Raw genomic sequence first — 19,465 nt, 5'->3', positions numbered from 1 at the left:
GGCTGGAGGTTTCAGGAAGCAGAGTGGATGAGTGAGTCAAGGGACAATCAGAACAACTCAAATAAGTCAGTGTGATGGTTAAGGGAGGGCAACCCATCCCAGCCTCCTTCAACTTGATTCATTCTGTGACCTGTGGCCAGGAGACTTTATGTTCCAGAGCTGGTTATTTATCTGTGCACCTCAACTTTATCCCTAAATGAGCACATTTGATCTGCACTGGGTGGTATGGCAAAGTGCCCATATTTCTAGTCAGGACACAGTGCAAGGTGAGAGACCCTTGGGCGGGTCTCTCTGTTAGACATCCCCCGCCCCCCAGCGAGGTTCTCCTGGCATCCCATCAGCCAATATGCTCACTTGAACGGGAAGAGAAAGCTAGTCCACTCACGCCAGTGTAAATCAGGTACAAGTCTCTTTACACTGGGGAACTCAACATCGGAAGGTCTTCCCGAGCAGAAATCAGGGTCCAGAAATTGGAATCAGAATCAGCTCCCCAGCCACTGGTCTGAGAATGCAATCCCAGGTCCCGAGGCTTCTTGGAGGCTCCTGAGAACAAAAGTAAAAGCAAACGCCCCACTACCACGCCCCCCTGCCTCGCGGGGAGGAGCCCAGCGCTCCCGGCCCCCACTACCGCCCAGGTGAGGGCACCTGCGCGCTGGTGCGCCTGCGGGAGGTGAGAGCTGCGCCTCCGCCCCGCAGTCTTCCCAGCCCGTCCGCCCCACAATGAGGGTGGAGGGGGTCTGCCCCGCCGGGAGGGGGTCTGCAGGGGGAGGGGGTCCGCCCCGCGGGGAGGAGGTCTGCAGGGGGAGGGGGTCCGCCCCGCAGGGAGGGGGTCTGCAGGGGGAGGGGGTCCGCCCCGCGGGGAGGAGGTCTGCAGGGGGAGGGGGTCCGCCCCGCAGGGAAGGGGTCTGCAGGGGGAGGGGCTCCCCCGGCAGGGGTCTGCAGGGGGAGGGGGTCCGCCCCACGGGGAGGAGGTCTGCAGGGGGAGGGGGTCCGCCCGCAGGGAGGGGGTCTGCAGGGGGAGGGGCTCCCCCGGCAGGGGATCTGCAGGGGGAGGGGGTCCGCCCCACGGGGAGGAGGTCTGCAGGGGGAGGGGCTCCCCCGGGGCAGGGGTCTGCAGGGGGAGGGGGTCCGCCCCACGGGGAGGAGGTCTGCAGGGGGAGGGGCTCCCCCGGGGCAGGGGTCTGCAGGGGGAGGGGGTCCGCCCCGCAGGGAGGGGGCCTGCAGGGGGAGGGGGTCCGCCCCGCAGGGAGGGGGTCTGCAGGGGGAGGCGCTCCCCCGGGGCAGGGGATCTGCAGGGGGAGGCGCTCCCCCGGCGGGGAGGGGTCTGTCCCTCGCAGAGGAGGGGCGCTCTCCGGGGCAGGGGTCCGCCCCGCGGGGGAGGCTCCGGCGGGCGGGCGGGGCGCCGGGAGGGAGGCGCTGGGCAGTGTCCTTCACCGGAACGTTTCCTCCGAGGTGGGACAAAGGCGGCGCCAGCATGGCTCTCAGCGCGGCGCACAAAGGCTCCGGCGGCGGCAAGGTAGGGGCGGCGGGGAGGGCTCCCGAGGGCCGGCGCTGCGGGAGGGGAGTCGCTTAAAGACCAGTTTAGCGCCCCTGGGCCTCAGGCGGAGGAGCTCGGGGGAGCCGGGTCAGCGTTCGCGCGGCCGAGGGGTGCAGGGGCGGGTGTGAGGGAGCGCACCTGCAGGGGGGCTGCTGCGCCCCCGGCTTCGTCACCCGCCGCGGCCGCGGGGACCGGCCCAGGAACGGCGGCGCCGCTCACTCGGGCGGCTGGGACGCGAGCGCACGGCCGGGCTGACTGTTCTGTCGGAGCTGGGTCGGCGTCGGGGCGGACGGGGCCCGGGGGACAGCAGCGTCCTTTCAGGGTGGGGGAGGTGGCTAGACGCGGCTCTGGGTCTCTTCGTGGGAAATGCAGGAGTGTGTTGTCCGTCTCCTCTTCCTCCTGCGAAGCTGGATTACAGAGCTTTGGGTGTAATAACTACGCTCTACTCCTGTTACCAGCAGCACTTTAACTTCAAGAGTTCAGTTGGTACTTTCAGGTGTCTAATTAAGAATGAAAACCTATAATTAAAAAATTAAGTTAAATGTAGTTGAAACTGTGCGTAATGAATAGCTTACGACTCTGCTGCTCACCCTAACCCGAGCTGAGCTCCGGGCAGGGCTGTGAGCCCCTGGAGGAGGTTCTCCGCTTCAGGTGCAGAGTTCAGAGTGCCCCTACTGAGGTCTGGCTTCCTGGAACCCGCTTGGGAGGCCCCGGGATCTCTGGAGGCGGAAGGACCTCGAGATGTCACTCTTTGGTCTCAGTGAAAATACACTCGGACTCTGAGATCCTGTACAGCAACAGGTTTCCATCCACGGTGGGATGGTATCTGTGTTGGCTGCGCTGGGCGTCTGCTGACACTGAGGTAATAAACCCACTTCTGATTCTGAGGCAGCACTACATTTTAACCTCACTGTGCTTTAGGGGACAAGTGGGTGGCCAGGTGGGCCTGGAGAAGACAGCCCTGAGCTTTCCAGTGGGCGGCTGGCCCTGGATACCAGCCAACCTGTGATTATCAGGACAGCCTTCAGATTCTAAGCCATTCATGTGGGCCTGGTCTGAAATGGCCTTTGTGAACCATGGGCCTTTGTGTCTGTGGCAATCCTGGGTGGTCTCCAGTGAATGCTATATTACTTGTGAAGCATCCCAAAAATGTCTGTCTAAGGAAATAAAATCGGCCCTGAATTTGCCCGAGGCTCTCTGAGATGTGTATTCACTGGTTGTATCATCCAACCAAACACAGGAAACCCCAGATTCCCAGATCTCAGCGTTTTTGGTGAGAATAATTCAAGCCCAGTTCACATGCCACCACTTCCCTCCTTCCTCAGAACCTGCTAGTTACCCATTTCACAGCCAAGAAGCAGCCCTGAAGCAGTGGTTTTCCTGTCCACACAGCTGTGCCCTGCAGCAGTGAAGCCCTACTCAGGATCAGTCAGTTCTGGCAGCCTCCTCCCCTCTGTCCCTCCATCCCTCTATCCCAGGTGCTCACTGATCCAGCAGATAAGAGTGAGCCCAGGGAGATGGTGGGTCTGACCTAAGGGCCCAACTGACACTCCTGAGAGGGTGGGGGGCAGAGGCGTGGGCGGAGAGGTGACATATCCTGTCCTGTATGTGTTGATCCTAAGGCAGCTTGAGAATCTGCAGTCCTGTGATAAGAAGGCATCCTGCCACAGCCTACAAGGGCTGTGGATGGTAGGTGCCTGTGGCGTGAGAAAGAGGCTCTGGACCCTGACGTGGAGCCTGTGGGACAGACCTGGGATCTTGGAAATTTGATGTGCACCCACATCTACCCTCTATTAGCTGTGGCCCTTTGGCTTTGTAGTTCAGCCTCTCTGAGCTTCAGCCTGTTCATTTATGGGAATAAGACATGGCCTTCCTACCGCAGAGTACCATATGGGTTCACTTTAAAGACGGATGTGTAGACGCTTCCTGGAAGGTAACCTGGCTCATCATTCAGTGCCCCTAAATTGAAGACTTCTGTACTGAGAGCTAGAATGCCTTGCCAGGTGTTTCTAGGCTCCTCAGTTCACAGCTAGGCCGAAATTCTTAGAGAGCTTTCAGATACTGTCAGACGAGTGTCTGACCTTACAGAATTTTTCCCAACATTGAGAAAATCATACCGTGCAAAAGATACTTTGTGGTAAATTTCTTTTACATGACTTTAAGACATCTTATTTTTCTACGACCTGAAAACAGGGATTAAATCTAATGCCTACAGCAATCTGGGACATGAATTAATTTGAAGTTCTGCACCAGAGTTGTTCAGGTCACTGAGGTAGGAAGTATGTGCACTTCCCCCAAAGAAATACCACCTGTCTGCAGCTCCCCAACCGAGAGACCCCCAACCCTGCTACGCATCATCCTCAGAAAGCTCCTCTGGTCATCCTGCCTGGACCTCCTCTACAACCACACACCCGCAACCCATTTCCTGCTTGGCTTTGCCATGAGAGGGCCTCCATGGGAGAGTCTGAGCCAATATCACCTCGTGCTTGATCTTTGCCGAATGCCTGTCTTCTCTAGTGCTTATAACTTAGTACATGGCATAACTCGGCAAATATTTGTCACATGATGGTTACCCTCCCCCTCTTTCAAAACTCATTTTCATTCCCCTGCCCAGCCCTGACCTTCTGTGGGCCACACAGATGCAGTGCCTGCCCTGTGGGATGCCGGTCTACTGCTTCCCACCCGATCCAAGCTGACACCACTGCCTATGACTTTCAAGAACAAAAACAACATCCTCAGATGGGAGCAGTTGGATTACAGTTGCATCTGGGAAACCTTGTTCATCTACATGTGATATAGTTAAAGCAGGTCCAAGACAGTTATAGGGAAAGGTTTGACCAGATCCCGTGTGAGGTAGTGAAGGTGCTCTGTGTGTGTGTGTGTGTCTTGGGGTGGGGACAGTGGTGCACAGAGCAGAAGAGATGCCTGAATTAACTTTAAATGAATGGAAAGGACAGGCTGGAGAAGGATGACCCATCCCTTCACTGCCCAGTTGGGGAATCATAAGGTGCTTTCGCCTGCAGAGTGAAGAATGCGGAGGGACGCTGGGATCTTTTGGCTCTGTCTCTTGCTAGGATGAGACATAGGCACCACGGCTGAGGGTTCATTGGTTGGGGATGCATGCTCTGCAGCCAGAGTTCCAATCCTGGTTTCCCCACTGAGTGAGTGGGCAGACAAGCCCACAGAATAGGGATGATAATGCTATAATAATGTGCTTAAAACAGTGTCTGGTTAGGGGCGCCTGGGTGGCTCAGTCAGTGAAGCATCTGCCTTCAACTCAGGTCATGATCCAGGTTCTGGGATCCAGCCCTGAGTCAGGCTCCCCCCTCAGCAAGAAGCCTGCTTCTCCCTCTCCCTCTGTTGCTCCCTCACCCCTCACCCGCACTTGTGCTCGCTCATGCTCTCTCTCTTTCCCTCAAATAAAAAAGTCTTTTAAAAGGAAGCATCTGGGATATAGTAAGTGCTCAATAAATGTTAGCTATTACTTTGTGATTCTATGACAGAGAGGGAGAAAGGTTTTCCTGCAAGTAAGAGATAAAAAGGATTGAGGTTTTTTTGTTTTGTTTTGTTTGCTTTTTCCCCCAAATCACTTAAGGAAAAATATCCAGTGAAGTTATCTTCAGGGTATTTTGGCGCTCAAAGATACCACCAGGAAGAGGAATTACAATTATAATTATATACTGTTTTAACAATATAATTGGGTATTTTTTAAAGAAATTTTTGTAGAAGTGCCAAATCAATAGGCCATGGACTCCACTTGAGTTCAAGGGTTCCATAGCTTTCCTTATGGATTATTCAGAGAGACTAAAGAACACATCATTGGGATTCAGTTAGCCTAGAGCACCGCACTAGGTAACAGTGAGCATTTAGTTCTCAAACTGATATTTGTGTGTTCAGAGACTGTGACCTTCAGAGACCCAACCCAGAGGATCTTGATGACCAGCGATGGGGTCAGAATATAACCTCTCCTGAAACCACATGGGAGAGCTGGGAGGGTAGGGCAAGAGTAGCAAATGAGGGAAACAGATACTAGCACAGTTTCTGAAAAGTTCTGGAACTTTTTTTTTTTTTTTTAAGATTTATTCCTTTTTTTGAGAGAGCGAGAAAGAGCATGAGAGCACAAGCAGAAGTGGAGAATCTCCAGCAGACTACTCGTGGGGCACAGAGCCTGAGGTGGGGCTCAATCCCACAACCTTGAGACCATGACCCAAGCTAAGACCATGACCAAACCAAAACCAAGAGTCAGATACTTAGACTGAGCCACCCAGGCACCCCTGGAACTAATTTTTTAAATAGTAATTTTCGATGAAATTCACATAGCATAAACAGTTTCTTTTTTTTCTTTTTTTTTAAAACAGTTTCTTTTTTTTAAAAAAGATTTTATTTATATATTCATGAGAGACACAGAGAGAAGGTAGATAAGAAGCAGACTCCCCGTGGGGAGCCTGATGCAGGACTCGATCCCAGGACCCCAGGATCATGGCCACAGCCGAAGGCAGATGCTCAACCACCGAGCCACCCAGGCACCCCTACAATAAACGGTTTCAAAGCAAACATTTCAGTGGCATTTAATACATTCCCAGGGTTATGCAGCCACTACCTCTGCCTAGTTCCAAAACATCTCTTTTACCCTGAAATAAAGCCCCACATTCATGTAACAGTTCCTCCCCATTCCACTCTCTGCCAGCCCCTGGAACCACTAGTCTGCCCTCTGTCTCAATGGATTTACGGACTCTGAATATTCCGCATAAATGGAACCATACTGTGTGTGACTTCCTTGTTGTATTGAAATATATATAACATACACTTTATACATACAAACCAAACATCATCACAAACCCTTCTGTCCTGTGACTCTGAAACTCTGTCACTATTAAACAGTGACTCCTATTCTTCCCCTAACCCCCAGCCCCTCGCTGCCAACATTTTACATTCTGTCCTCATGGTTGTGACTGTGCTAAGGACCTCATATAGTTAGAATTGTGTAGTATTTGTCCTTTTGTGATTGGCTTATTTAACTTAACATAAAGTCCTCAAGACTTTATCCGTGTTGTAGCATATGTCAGAAATTTCTTCCTTTTTAAGGCCGAATATTATTCCATTGTATGGATATAGCACAATTTGTGTTTCCATTTATCTGTTGATGGACGTTTATACTGTTTCTGTCTTTTGGCTTTTGCAAATAGTGCTGCTGTGAGCATGTGTTTACAAGTTTTAATGTGTACAATATTTTCATTTCTTTGAGTACATACCTAGGGGAAGAATTTCATGTTCATGTGGTAAATCTATGTTTAACTTTTTGAAAAACCACCAAACTGTTTTTGTTCCATCTGTTGGTTGTCCTTTTACTTTCTTGATAGTGTCCTTTGATGCACAAGATTTTTATTTTTAATGAAGTTCAATTTATATATTTTTTCTTTTGTTGTTCATGCTTTTGCTATCATATCTGAGAAACCATTGCCATCTGCAAGATCATGAAGATTTCCCTTTATGTTTTCTTCTAAGAGTTTTATTATATTAGTTCTTTATTATATTATTCAGTTCGTTGATCCAATTTAGTTAATTTTTGTGTATGGTGTGAGACAGGGAGCCAATTTTATTTTTTGTATAGGGATATCCACTTTTTCCAGCACCATTGTTGAAGAAATTATTTTTCTTTATTGAATAGCCTTGGAACCTGAGTTGAAAGCCAATTGACTGTAGTTGTTTAGGTTTATTTCTGGATCTTTAATCCTTTCTTGTTGGTCTGTGTATCTGTCTTTATGACAGAATCACACTGCTTTGACTACTGTAGCTTTGTAGTGGGTTTTGAAATCAGGAACTTTGAGTCCTCCAATTTTGTTCTTTTCATTCAGGATTGTTTTGGCTGTTCAGGGCCCATCGCAATTCCATATGAATTTGAGGATTGTCTTTTCCATTTCTGGAAAAAAAAAGCCATTGCAATTTTGAGAGAGCTTGCATTGAGTTTGTAGATTACTTTAGAATAATATTGACATCTTAATGTTAAGTTTTCCAAACTGTAAACCTAAGATGTTTTTTCATTTATTTAGGTGTCTGTAATTTCTCCCAGCAGTGTTTTGTAGTTTTCAGTGTTCGTCTTTCATTTCCTTTGTTATATGTATCCTAGGTAACACTCACCACTGTTATTCAACATAGTTCTTGAAGTTCTAGCCACAGCAGTCAGAGAACATAAAGAAATAAAAGGCATCCAAACTGGTAAGGACTATGTAAAACTCTCATTATTTGCAGAAGACCTGATACTATATATAGTAACCATAAAGACTCCACCAAAAAATGACTATTACTGATAAATGAATTCAGTAAGGTCGCAGGATACAAAATCAATGTATAGAAATGTGTTGCACTTTTATACACTAATAATGAAGCAGCAGAAAGGGTGGTTCAGCGGTTGAGCATTCTGCCTTCAGCTCAGGTCATGATCCTAGAGTCCTGGGATTGAGTCCTGCATCAGGCTCCCTGCATGGAGCCTGCTTCTCCCTCTGCCTGTCTCTGCTGCTGCTCTCTCTCTCTCTCTGTCTCATAAATTAAAAAAAAAATCTTTAAAAAAGGTGAAATTAAGAAAATAATCCCATTTGCAATTGCACCAAAAATAAAATACCTAGGAATTCACTTAACCAAAGAGGTGAAAGACCTGTATTCTGAAAACTATCAAACACTGATGAAAGAAATTGAAGGTGACACAAAGAAATGGAAAGACATCCTTTGCTCATGGATTGGAAGAATAAATATTGTAAAATGTCTGTACTACCCAAAGCGATCTATAGATTTAATGCAATCCTTATCAGAATACCAACAGCATTTTTCACAGAATTAGAATAAACAATCCTAAAATTTGAATGGAACCACAAAGAACTAAGTAGCCAAAGCAATGTTGAAAAAAAAAATTCAGGGAAATCATAATTCTAGATTTCAAGTTATATTACAAAGTAGTAGTAATTAAAACTATGGTACTGGCGTAAAAATGGATACATAGGTCAGTGGAATGGAACAGAAAACCCAGAAATAAGCCCACAATAATATGGTCAATTAATCTTCAACAAAGAAGGAATGAATATCCAATGGGAAAAAGACCATCTCTTCAACAACTGGTGTTGAGAAAACTGGAGAGCAACATGCAAAAGAATGAAACTGGACCACTTTCTTATACCATACACAAAAATAAACTCAGAATGGATGAGAGACCTAGATGTGAGACCTGAAACCATAAAAATTCTAGAAAAGAGCACAGGCTATAATTTCTCTGACATCTACCATAACAACCTGTTTCTAGATGTGTCTGCTGAGGCAAGGGAAATAAAACCAAAAATAAACTATTGGGACTCCATCAAAATAAGAAGTTTCTGTGCAGCAAAGGAAACAATCAGCAAAACTGAAAGGTAACCTGCAGAATGGGAGAAGATACTTGGAAATGTCATATGCAACAAAGGGCTAGTACTCAAAATACATAAGGAAGTTATACAGCTCAACACCCAAAAAACAAATAATCTGATTACAATGGGCAGAAGACTCGAACAGACGTGTCTGCAAAGAAGATATCCAGATGGCCAACAGACACGTGAAAAGATGCTCAACATCATTCATCATCAGAGAAATGCAGACCAGAACCACAATGAGATCCTACCTCACACTTGCCAGGAGGACTGAGATCAATAACATAAGAAACAAGTGTTGGCAAGGATGTGAGAAAGGGGAGCCTTCATGCATTGATGGTGGGAGTGCAAACTGGTGCAGCTACTCTGAAAAACACTATGGAGGTTCCTCAAAAAACTAAAAATACAACTACCCTACAATCCAGTAATTGCAATACTGGATATTTACCCACCAAAGTGAGAATGTTAATTCAAAGGGAGACAAGCACCGCTCTGTTTATTGCAGTATCATTTACAATAACCAAACTATGGAAGCAGCCCAAATGTCCATCATTTGAGGAATGGATAAAGTAGAGGTGACATATATATATATATATATATATATACAATGGAATATTATTCAACCATAGAAGAAAATGAAATCTTGCCATTTGCAATGACAAGGAGCCTTGGAATGAGCAATGCAATGGAAGGAGCTAGAGAGAATAACACTAGGCAAAATAAATCAGTCAGAGAAACACAAAGACCATGTGATTTCACTCATATATGGAACTTAAGAAACAACAAATGAGCAAAGGGAAAAAAAAAAGAGAGCAAGACAAACCATCAACAAATTGATGGCTGCCAGAGAGGAAGTGGATGGGGAGTGCATGGGGAGATGGAGGAGGTAGAGAATAGGGATTAAAGACTTTTCATTAAAAAAAAAAAAAAGACTTTTCATGATGAAAAATAAATAATAAAAAGAATGAATCTTAGGTATTTATTCCTTCCGGATGCTGTTATATAATAGAATTATTAATTTCCTTTTTGGATTGTTCATTACTAATACATAGAAACACAACTGATTTTGCCTGTTACTCTTGTACCCTGCAATTTTGCTGAACTCATCTATTAGCTCTAGGTAGCTTTTTCTGGATTTGCTACATATAAGATCATGTCATTGACAAATAGAGATCTTTTTACTTCTTTATTTCTAATTTGCATTCCTTTAATTTCTTTTTCTTGACTCACTGCTCTGGCTAGAACTTCTAGGGCAGAATTGTATAGCAGTGGAGAAAGGGGGCAGCCTCGCCTTGATTTTGAGCTTAAAGGAAAAGCTTTTAGTCTTTCACCATTAAGTATGAAGTTAGCTGTAGATTTTTATAAGTGCCATTTATCATGTTGAGAAAAGTCTTCTCTATTCCTAGTTTTCTAGATGCTTTGATCATGAAAGGATATTGGATGTTGTCATATGCATTTTCTGTATTATTTGAGATGATCATGGGCTTTTTCCTTTGCTCTATTAATGTCATGTTTTACACTGATTAACTGTTGCATTCCTGGGATAAATTCCACTTGGTCATGGTGAATAATCCTTTAAATAATGCTGTTAAATTTAGTTTTCTAGTATTTGTTTTGAGGATTTGGAATGAGTTTTATAACTCTGCTTTTATTTATCTTTTTAAAAGATTTATTTATTCATTCATTCATTCATTCATTCATTCATGAGAAACACAGAGAGAGAGAGGCAGAGACACAGGCAGAGGGAGAAGCAGGCTCCATGCAGAGAATCTGACGTGGGACTCGATCCTGGGTCTCCAGGATCAGGCCCTGGGCCGAAGGCAGCACTAAACTGCTGAGCCACCTGGGCTGCCCTATAACTTTGCTTTTAAATGTCATTATATTGTACAAGAATGTAACTTTTAAAAATGTAACTTAAGAATCTTAAGACTGTAACTTTTACAATTAGAAATGACCTTTTTAAGAAAAAAGTTTGTATTTAAGGTAAAAATACAAAATTGGTAGGAAATCGGCAGAAATTTAAATCTAATTTTTAAGACTTCAAAATGTAACTAACTAGCTGACTAGAGAAAAATAGTCAATAGGAGAAGGTCTGTGTGAGGTTAGTTCATATAAAACGTTTCAGTAGTGCCTGACACTAGAACCCATGTGTCAGTGTCCCTCATGTTGTCATTGTTGGATGTATAATTAAGCATACAAAAGGTGCTCTTTTCCCCTCCTGTAATATTATTCCCCCCACCAACCATTACCGTTTTCTTGTCTAACAGCCCCTACTAGGCTGTGAACCCATGACATTAATCTTCATATCTTTCATGGTGCTTAGCGCACAGTAGGTATTCAGTGAATGCACTTTGGTGTTTAGTGTGTAGAGAACAGTGGATGCCTCTGTGAGCAGCTTCTAATAAGAAAGAGCGCAGACAAGGAGGGAGGAGACAGGAGAAACAAAGGATTGATTCATTAGGACCAATGGCTGGCCATATCACTTATTGTCCAAATTGGAACACTTTGAGGGAGAAAAGAGAGGTAATGCCAGGACCACAGGTGAAAACTCCCATTGTCTGGGAAGCCCCGGATGGGGTCACCAGTCTGATTTAGGTGTCACTGCCTCCTAGAGACAGTGGTCTAAACAACAGGGGTAGGTTCCTGCTGTGGATGGAGGATGCTCGTAGACTGGGGGTGGGGGTGGGGTGCTGTAAGTCCCACTGAGTACTTACTTCCAAGCCAGACTGTGCAGACATGCAGACTACACAGCCCCCAGTGAGCCGCTAGCACTGTCGTGTGGAACCTACTGGTGCCTACAGAGCAGGCATGGATACAACCTGTCCTCATGCACTGGCCCCTTGGTGAGGGCTTTGCCAGCTCCAGGCTCCTGTGCACTGAGCCAGGCCACTGCCAACAGTCATGCCTCTTGTCAGTGTTTTCCCGGAGCGCACCTCTGCCTCTTTCCCTCTGTCCTGTGTTTGTCCTTTGTGCTCCAAGATCTCCCTCCATTCTGGATTCCCGAGAGTCAGTAAGCCACCCACTGGACCCATTCTAGGTGTGGTTGGGCTCCAGGCTCCAGCCTCATCCTTAGACCCAAGATCCACAACTGTCCCGTCCAGTGTGCCTTCCTCTGATGCTCTCTTGAGCCCACGTTTGAACCTCAGGGACCTGTTCACGTTGCATACAACCAGCTCAGCCGTGACTTTCTGAGGCAGGGCGACTGTGAAAAGCATGATTTAGCACTCCAAGCACATTTGTCATGAGTTTCTCATTAGAATAACATTTTGTTGTTTTCATGATGTACACAGAGTTTGCATTTTTCCCCAAAATACCTTAAATTGTGCTTAATGAAACTGCCGCATGTATCTGCCTTCCTGCATTCCAGCACAGCCTCATCAGATGTCCCTTGGAGCCTTCCTAGCCGGAACTTCTGCAAACTTGAAGGCTTCACCCCAGCCTCTTCTGGGAGAGACAAAGGTGCTTCCACCTAGACCCAGCACCTATTCCCAAACAATCTAAAGCACTGTCGGCCATCAGCCCCTGTCCCACTCAGTCTAAGATTGTCTAAATCACAAAGTCCTTTAGGAAAAGTACAGGAATCCTTTGTCACTTAAAAGTGTATGTGTGGTTTTCCATTAACACCACATTGGAGCCCTCTCACCTTAATGGCTAAAATGAGATGAAGATCTGGGCACTAGCGAGCTTCAAGCCACCTTCAGCCTGAGAAACACTGACGTCTGAGGGGGACTTTTCTAGCATGTCTGTGCCTCACTCAGGCTGATTCCTGACTCTGGTCACAGCTGAGGCTGAGCCCTCTCACAGGATGCTCCAGAGAGATGTTAGGGTAGCGTCTTTCACCTAGTGGTGCAGGTGCACAGCCTATCACTCCCACCTACCCGGTTTGCGCCTCTCCTCTGTTATCTGTGGTGGGATGTATCTGAAAGTATAGAGGACATGTGTCGTCGGTGACACAGGTGAAGGCTGCTGTCAGGTGTACAACTCAGAAAACTAGTCTCAGCCCTCCCTCAAGAATAGTAGTTGTTTCTCTGCTGGACCTGCGTGGTAAAAGGTGGGGGAGGTCAGACAAAGGCTGGCAAAGCGGCTGGACTCAGACAACAGGGAACTCACCATGCTCTTGTGAGTGACTTGTTTGACTCATTTCACAGTGAATAACATTAGACAGCACAAACCTTAGAGGGAATAGATGAGGTTTCCTCTCTATACGTGAAGAGCCACGCATCTGGTTGAGCAGACACATTTCAAGAGCACTTTTTTTTTCCTACCGAAGGATTTCCCAGGTACATTAGGTGGGGAGAAATGCCTATTGTCACTCATTCCCCTAAAGAACTACAAGTAGGAGTTAGGGTTGTGTGCCTGTGCCTCGTGGCTCACTCGTGCTCTGCAGCAGACCGGGGCTCCACGCAGGACCCGGTGGGACAGTTAGGTTTGGTGGCATTAGGACTTGGGCTGGACATTTTCAGGTTGGCACAACCTTTTCTGGTCTTGCCACACTGTGTGTGAGGAGTGAACAACACGCTTTTCCACCTGAAAGCACGTTTCAGCATGAAGAAACCAATCTGCGCTGATTGGTCAACATCCCTCTTGCACACTGGTTATTAATCACCTTCAGAGAACTAAATTCAGCCAAAATGTCTCAAAAGCCAACATTTCACTGTCAGTTTCTATTAAAAAATAAGCTTTGAAGTTTTTCTAAGAACTTGTGGAAGGGTGTTACCTTTATGGAATAATTGATGAATTACATTTCTGTTTTACAAATGAAGAAACCAGATGTACAGAAATACGGGTGCCCTTGGGCGGTGCCACAGCCAGCGTAGACCCCTGGGTGACATTTACAGAACCCCCCTGACCCTGTTCTCGCCTTGGGCCCAGGGACGCAGCTCACTGCCTCTTAGCTGGCCCCTGCACATAGGCCCCTCCAGCCCCTCCCGGGGGCTGTCTCATCCTGCCAGCCCTGCCTCCCTCCTGCCTGACCTCCCTTCTGCTGCTCTGGGAGGGTCTCTTCCCCTCTCTGCTGAGGGCAGGACTGCATCGCAGGGGAGCAGCAGAGTGGAGTCACTCCCTGGCCACTGCTGGCATGAGGGGCTCCGAGCCAGGGCAAGCCTTGGTGTGGGACCTTGTGTCTGCAGCTGCTTCTGCCCTGGTAACAGCCAAGTGAGCATGTGACCCCCAGCCTGTGCTGTGCTTGAGCTTCCCGGGTACATAACCACCTGACACGTGCTGGCACGAAAGGTGCATTCCAAGACCTCCAAAGCTCCCAAGGGAGGGAGTTCCCTCATTGTATGTGAGGCTATTAAATGCAAAACAGGATAATGAGAACTTAAAATGATGGCTTTTAGACATTTTCCAAGCACTTGACCATAAGTAGAAGTTACTAACACTGGCTGCCACCTCAGCTGCAGGCTGAGATCTTTGCCCACCTCAATGCACACGTAGAATAAAGCTGCACCTGAACAATTAGTGGGAACTTGAGTGTTGAATCCAAAAATGGTGGTGTCACAAAAGCCCTCAGTCCTGTGGCACCTTCATCCAGAAACGTCCCTGTGCTGGAGCCGAGATCTATCCCCAGCACACAGCAAAGGAGAGTGGAGGCTTCCCCTTTGTCCACCCACTCATATCCCTTGGCTTGCAGGACTTCCTTCCTTGAGGTAGGGTCAACAGAGTTTCTTGAAGGGCCAGATGGTACGCCCAGAGGCTTTGAAGGACTGTCCGGTCTCAGCCCTGCGTTTGTGGCACAGAAGCAGCCACAAGCAGTACGTAGAACAGGGCTGGCGGAGTTCCAATGCGACTTTATTTGTGGGCACCCAAAATGTGAGTGTCATATAATTTCCACAGTCTGAACTTGTATTCTTCTTTCGTTTTTTTTTCCAACCACTGGAGTCGTGCTTTGCTGACCCCTGAGTGTTACATAGAGACCAGAAGGTGGACAGAGGAGCTGGGCTGACCCCAGGATGCCTCCACACCTCCAGGTGAAATCCTGGGTGCTCCTACTGGTGCTTAGAGACTAAAGAGGTAGCTTTTCCTAAGAATGCCAGGTGGAAGATTCTGAGTGTGTCTGGTAGACGGAGCATCTACCAGAAGACAAAACCTCTTCGGGTTGCCCGGGTGGTGGCTAAGCCCTCAGTCCTCACAGCCACCTGACAGCTCTTGCCCCACGTCGGGCGAGGAATGTGTGGCCCCAAGTAGAGTGTGAGCGGGGAGCACGGGCCGGCACCCCTGTGTCCCAGGCAGGGACCTGGAGGCCCCCCCAGCGGCCCCCACTGATGACTCAAAGGGCAGGGGAGGGAGCTCTGGATTCTTCCTTCAGAACAGCCTTTCAGCAGCCGCACTGTCCAGCCCTGTGTCCCAAGCTCTTACACGGCTTGTCTGGGAAGCTGGGACGAGCGGGAGAACATACAACAAGTTTTAAAAAGAACGTTGTGGAGCACAAGCTCCCTGGCAAGTCCTTGCCCCAGTGGATCAGACATCTGAGGGGGAGGAAAGGCAGGAGGTGGCACCACAGCCACAACCCACACAGAGGCTTGGGGGAGGCTGTGCTGGCAGGACCCCTGCACGCTTCTGAGCGCAGAATGACAAACGGGTGCTGTCCGGACACTCCGCAGCAGAGACTTGTCTTAAGGGTTTTCACTGGTCGGGACCCCTCGGCCCCCATAGTCCCCGGACCGCGAACACCCCTTTAGAATTTCTGAAGTCAAGCGACCGTGTGTTTTGCGTTGGGTCAGTCGTGTGTACATTCAGAGAAGACATTTTCCAGGCTGTGTTGGAACAGCTGTGTTCTGGGTGTCCCTCTTCGGCCGGGTGTGTGGGTGCAGCACCAAAGCCTGAGCCCTCAAATAGCTACTTTGCTTGGCATTCTCTGGATTTTCATTTCTCCCTGAAAACTGGAGAATGTTGGCACCCAGACAAAGCAAAGGCTATGGATGATGAAGCTCAAAGCTGAGATGCTTCTGGAACACTCTCAGCCTGGAACATTCCCGGAGATGCAGCGGAGACTGAGATAGGCCGAATGCACCACCCATCCCGGGGCCACCAAGCCGGCAGAGTGGAGATGGTTCTGCTCCATCCCCACCCCTTGGGGCCTGGTGTCCCCAGGAGGCCGCTGAGGACCAGCTCCAGCTCAGGATGCACTACAGCTAAGTCTCTCCAGGTGTGTCACCAGACACTTGTCCAGGAGGGCCTCTGGATAGAGGCGGCCACCCCCACCAAAGTGTGCGTGTGGGCTGCCTGGAGAGGGGGCAGGGCCGGTCAGGATGTGCAGGTTATGTTGCGTAACCAACGACCCCCACGTCTCAGTGGTCAGCACGGTGATGACCTGCTCATGCTACACGCCTACCATGGTCACCACGTCTTTTACCCTCTGGTCCAGCCTCATGGAACAGCGACTCTGGGATGGTCCCCAACTTGTGGCAGAGGGAAAGGTACCGTGTTGGAGCACGAGCTGGCTCGCAGAGCCTCTGTCAGAACCCGTATCTGCCACTGTCGCCATCTTGTTGTCACATGGCCGTGCCTGCCGCCAATGGACTGAGACTTGCCATCCCCCAGGGAGGCCGGGATTCCGTGAATGGCAGCCCACCACAGAAGGGTAACTCTGTTTTATGTCAACCCAGTACTTTGCTGGGATGCAGACAGGTGTTTCCTCTGTCCAGCATCATGAAGAACAAGTGTCCCTCACAGGGATCTTTTCCCCATAAATGAAGTGTGATTTGAGAACCCAAACGATTTGTGCCAAACATTCCCCATCTCTCTCCTCTAAAGATCCTGCAGACACATTTCGTGATGTAGCACAGCTCCATGAATGCAGCAGGGCAGGCCACCTGACGTACAGGCCAGAAGCAGACTCCAGTTTTGGAGACACAGAATCAGAGGACAGCCAAGTGCTGAGTGAGCAGTTCCAAGCTTCAAAAAAGGCTCACCAGGGTTAGGAAGGCCAAGGAGTGTCTGTAGAAGGGTGAGGTGAGCTGCAGTGGCCCAGGGGTCAGAGCCTGGGGAGCACTGGTCCAGGAGAGAAGCCCCAGCCCTCGGGTGGCAGACAGAGCTGCCTGGGCTCAGGAAGGGCCCAGAAGTGAGTGGAGAGTCAGCCACATGGAAATGCTGACCCACATGGAGGTATACATAGACCTGGGGTAGACGGGCTAGATGCAGACCGGCTGGCACATCAGCAGAGCAGAGGAGGCGAGGCTTTCTAGACAGGATTTCTTTGATTCAAAGGTGGTTCCTGGGTCTGTGTGCACAGGAAACCAGAGATAGCCATCAGCACCCTTCAGGAAGGAGGGCCCTTATTAACAGGGCCTGAGTGGCTGTAAGCAGGTCGGCTGCTGAGAGCTAGCCTCCTGGGGAGTGTGGGTTTCACACCGGCCCACACAGGGCTGAGAAAGTGGCTATTGATGGAAAGTGGGACAGGGATAGGCCTGACGTGGGCCTCCAGCCCCAGGGCCCCTGTTTGGAGGGGCTGTAGGAGCAACTCTGGAGTCCCGCATGGTGTGCCTGCTGCCACTTGTACCTCCTGACTTAGTTTATGAGAGCTAGCCAGAGGCAACGCCACAGTGGTAGGTTTAAAGGCCACCCTGACTTTCTGGGTAGAAGTGCCTGGGTGAGGGGCACCCCTGTGTCCCCCTCTGCAGAGTCCCATCCCAGGCTGCAGTATCTGGGGTATCCCGTATCCCGGGAGCTGGTCATGGGGCTTCAGGACGAGATGAGCTCTCAGACCAGATGAGGGGCCTGGGCGACCACCGCCTGACCCCAGCCACCCACCCCAGCCTTGCCAAAGGTGGGCAGGGAGGATGGTGCTGCCTTAGCACAGCTGCTCAGTCATTTCCTGACCCCACCTGAGACCTCACGCCGAGTATCTTGTGTTCCTGTCCTCTTGCACCTGCCCCACTGTCCTCAGGGTGTAGGGGCCCAAACGTAGAGGGATCACCCACAAGGTTGGGCAGTGGGCCCCTGTATCATTGGGAGTGGCTCCAGGGAAGTTGTCTCTGCAGTGGCTGTGCTGGAGCCTTTGATGTTCTAGCACCTTCTATCCCATGAGGGGGTTGACCACCAGCTCATGACTACGCCGGGAGAGCAGGGTGAGAGTCTCGGAGCCTCATTTGTGCACTGCCTCCTTGGGGATCTGGCTACCTAGCAGGCTCTCGTCTTGGGGCGCCCTTCTCTAGGAGACAGGGGTGGTACCTGCAGGGTGCCTCTGCAGACGCTCCAGTCTTCCTGATATCCAGGTCCACCCAGCCTGCCGACAGCCCCTCCCACAACTCTGTGGCTCTGCCTTCAACCCTCTTTAGGGATGTTGTACTTGAGTGAAAGTGTAAGCCTCCATGATCAGTCTTTGCCAGGCCAGCCTTGGCCCAGTGCCTCCAGCCTGCTGGGCCCTGGACAGGGCACCCCTGCTGTGTCCTTGCCCTGTTCATCAGCTGGCCTTGTCCTTTAGCTCAGCACCAGGTGAGAAGAAATCACCTTTGTTTTGACATTTAGCATGTGACCTGTCCCCTGGGAGGAAGAAGCAGGCCGTTTGCAGCTGATGCACAGTTTAGAACCAAACATCCAAGCATTTTTCTGACGTCCCTGAGACTGGCCCCCCCAGGATGGGCACCGAAAGGCCTGTGAACCCCTAGCCTCTGTCTTCTCATCTGCAGTACATGTGAGGCCTGGAGGGCTGCAGGGAGAGCCCGTGCGCTGCGGCTGGGTCATCTCCTGTGGGCTGGGTGCCAGGAGGGACATGCTTACTCATGGGGGTTGCTGGCAGTGTGAGAGACAAGGGTCTAGACTTTAAAATTCACCCAACACTCATAAAGTTTTACCTAAAGTTAATTGGGAAAATAAATCCTTCTTTGAAGAGTAGAGCCCTGAAGTGTTTCTCCAGACGTAAACATTTTCCGTTGTTAAAATGCAAAGGCAGTCCTGCAGTTGGCCCAGTAACAACACACTGATTCACGGTGCAGCAAAATGGTAATTAAGTGCTTTGTACGGGTTCTGTGTGCTCAGTCCACTAATGTACGTCGGCAAAGAATTGTACTTTAAGCCACAGTAAGACTCAGATCAAGTAAACAGGCGAAGGTCCTGGTTTTGAAGTCCGCCTAAATCTGTGTGTGTTCCTCTGGTCGAAGTGGGAATCCGGACGTGAGCGAAGAAACCAGTCCTTTACCATCAACAACGTGATGGCACTTGCCTTTGTCTGCTTTCTTCCCTCCTACTTCTGCACACCCGATGGCGTGCCAGATTCGGTGAACGGGTCAGTTGCGCCCTACAGAGAACAGGCCCAGGCTGAATTGGCCAGAGGTGCCTACGCAGACATTCTCCCCGACCCTGTGGCTACTCCCTTCTCTTCCTGGGCAACCAAAGGCCCAGGAACTGTTTTAAGGATTTGCCCCTAATTTTCTCATGACTCACCACCAATCTACCCCCAACACACACCTTCAGATGCCGTCACACACTGGCATTAACATATATTTTCCCTCACAGGCACTTATCCTCACACACACTTTCTCTCTCCCACAGTTTCCCTCCAACACACTTGCCCCTCTCATACGCTTTCCCTCACACA

The 19,465-nt window shown here is 49.3% G+C and overlaps 1 protein-coding gene across 1 annotated transcript in view; it reads left to right on the top strand.

Annotated features, from left to right (window-relative positions):
• Nucleotides 1-1,257: 1,257 nt before the first annotated feature.
• The window catches only part of PLEKHG4B (pleckstrin homology and RhoGEF domain containing G4B), an 80,508-nt gene continuing 62,300 nt past the window's right edge, over nt 1,258-19,465 (top strand). The window contains exon 1 of the mRNA XM_055308057.1: nt 1,258-1,516. Coding sequence (XP_055164032.1) covers nt 1,475-1,516 — 42 coding nt within the window. The 5' untranslated portion in view covers nt 1,258-1,474. The remainder of the gene's footprint in view (nt 1,517-19,465) is intronic.

This window comes from Nyctereutes procyonoides, unplaced genomic scaffold, assembly GCF_905146905.1.
Source record: "Nyctereutes procyonoides isolate TBG_1078 unplaced genomic scaffold, NYPRO_anot_genome, whole genome shotgun sequence".
NCBI classification, from domain to species: Eukaryota; Metazoa; Chordata; class Mammalia; order Carnivora; family Canidae; genus Nyctereutes; species Nyctereutes procyonoides.
The sequence above is the reverse complement of the archived record's forward strand: the minus strand, read 5'-3'. Positions and strand labels throughout refer to the sequence as shown.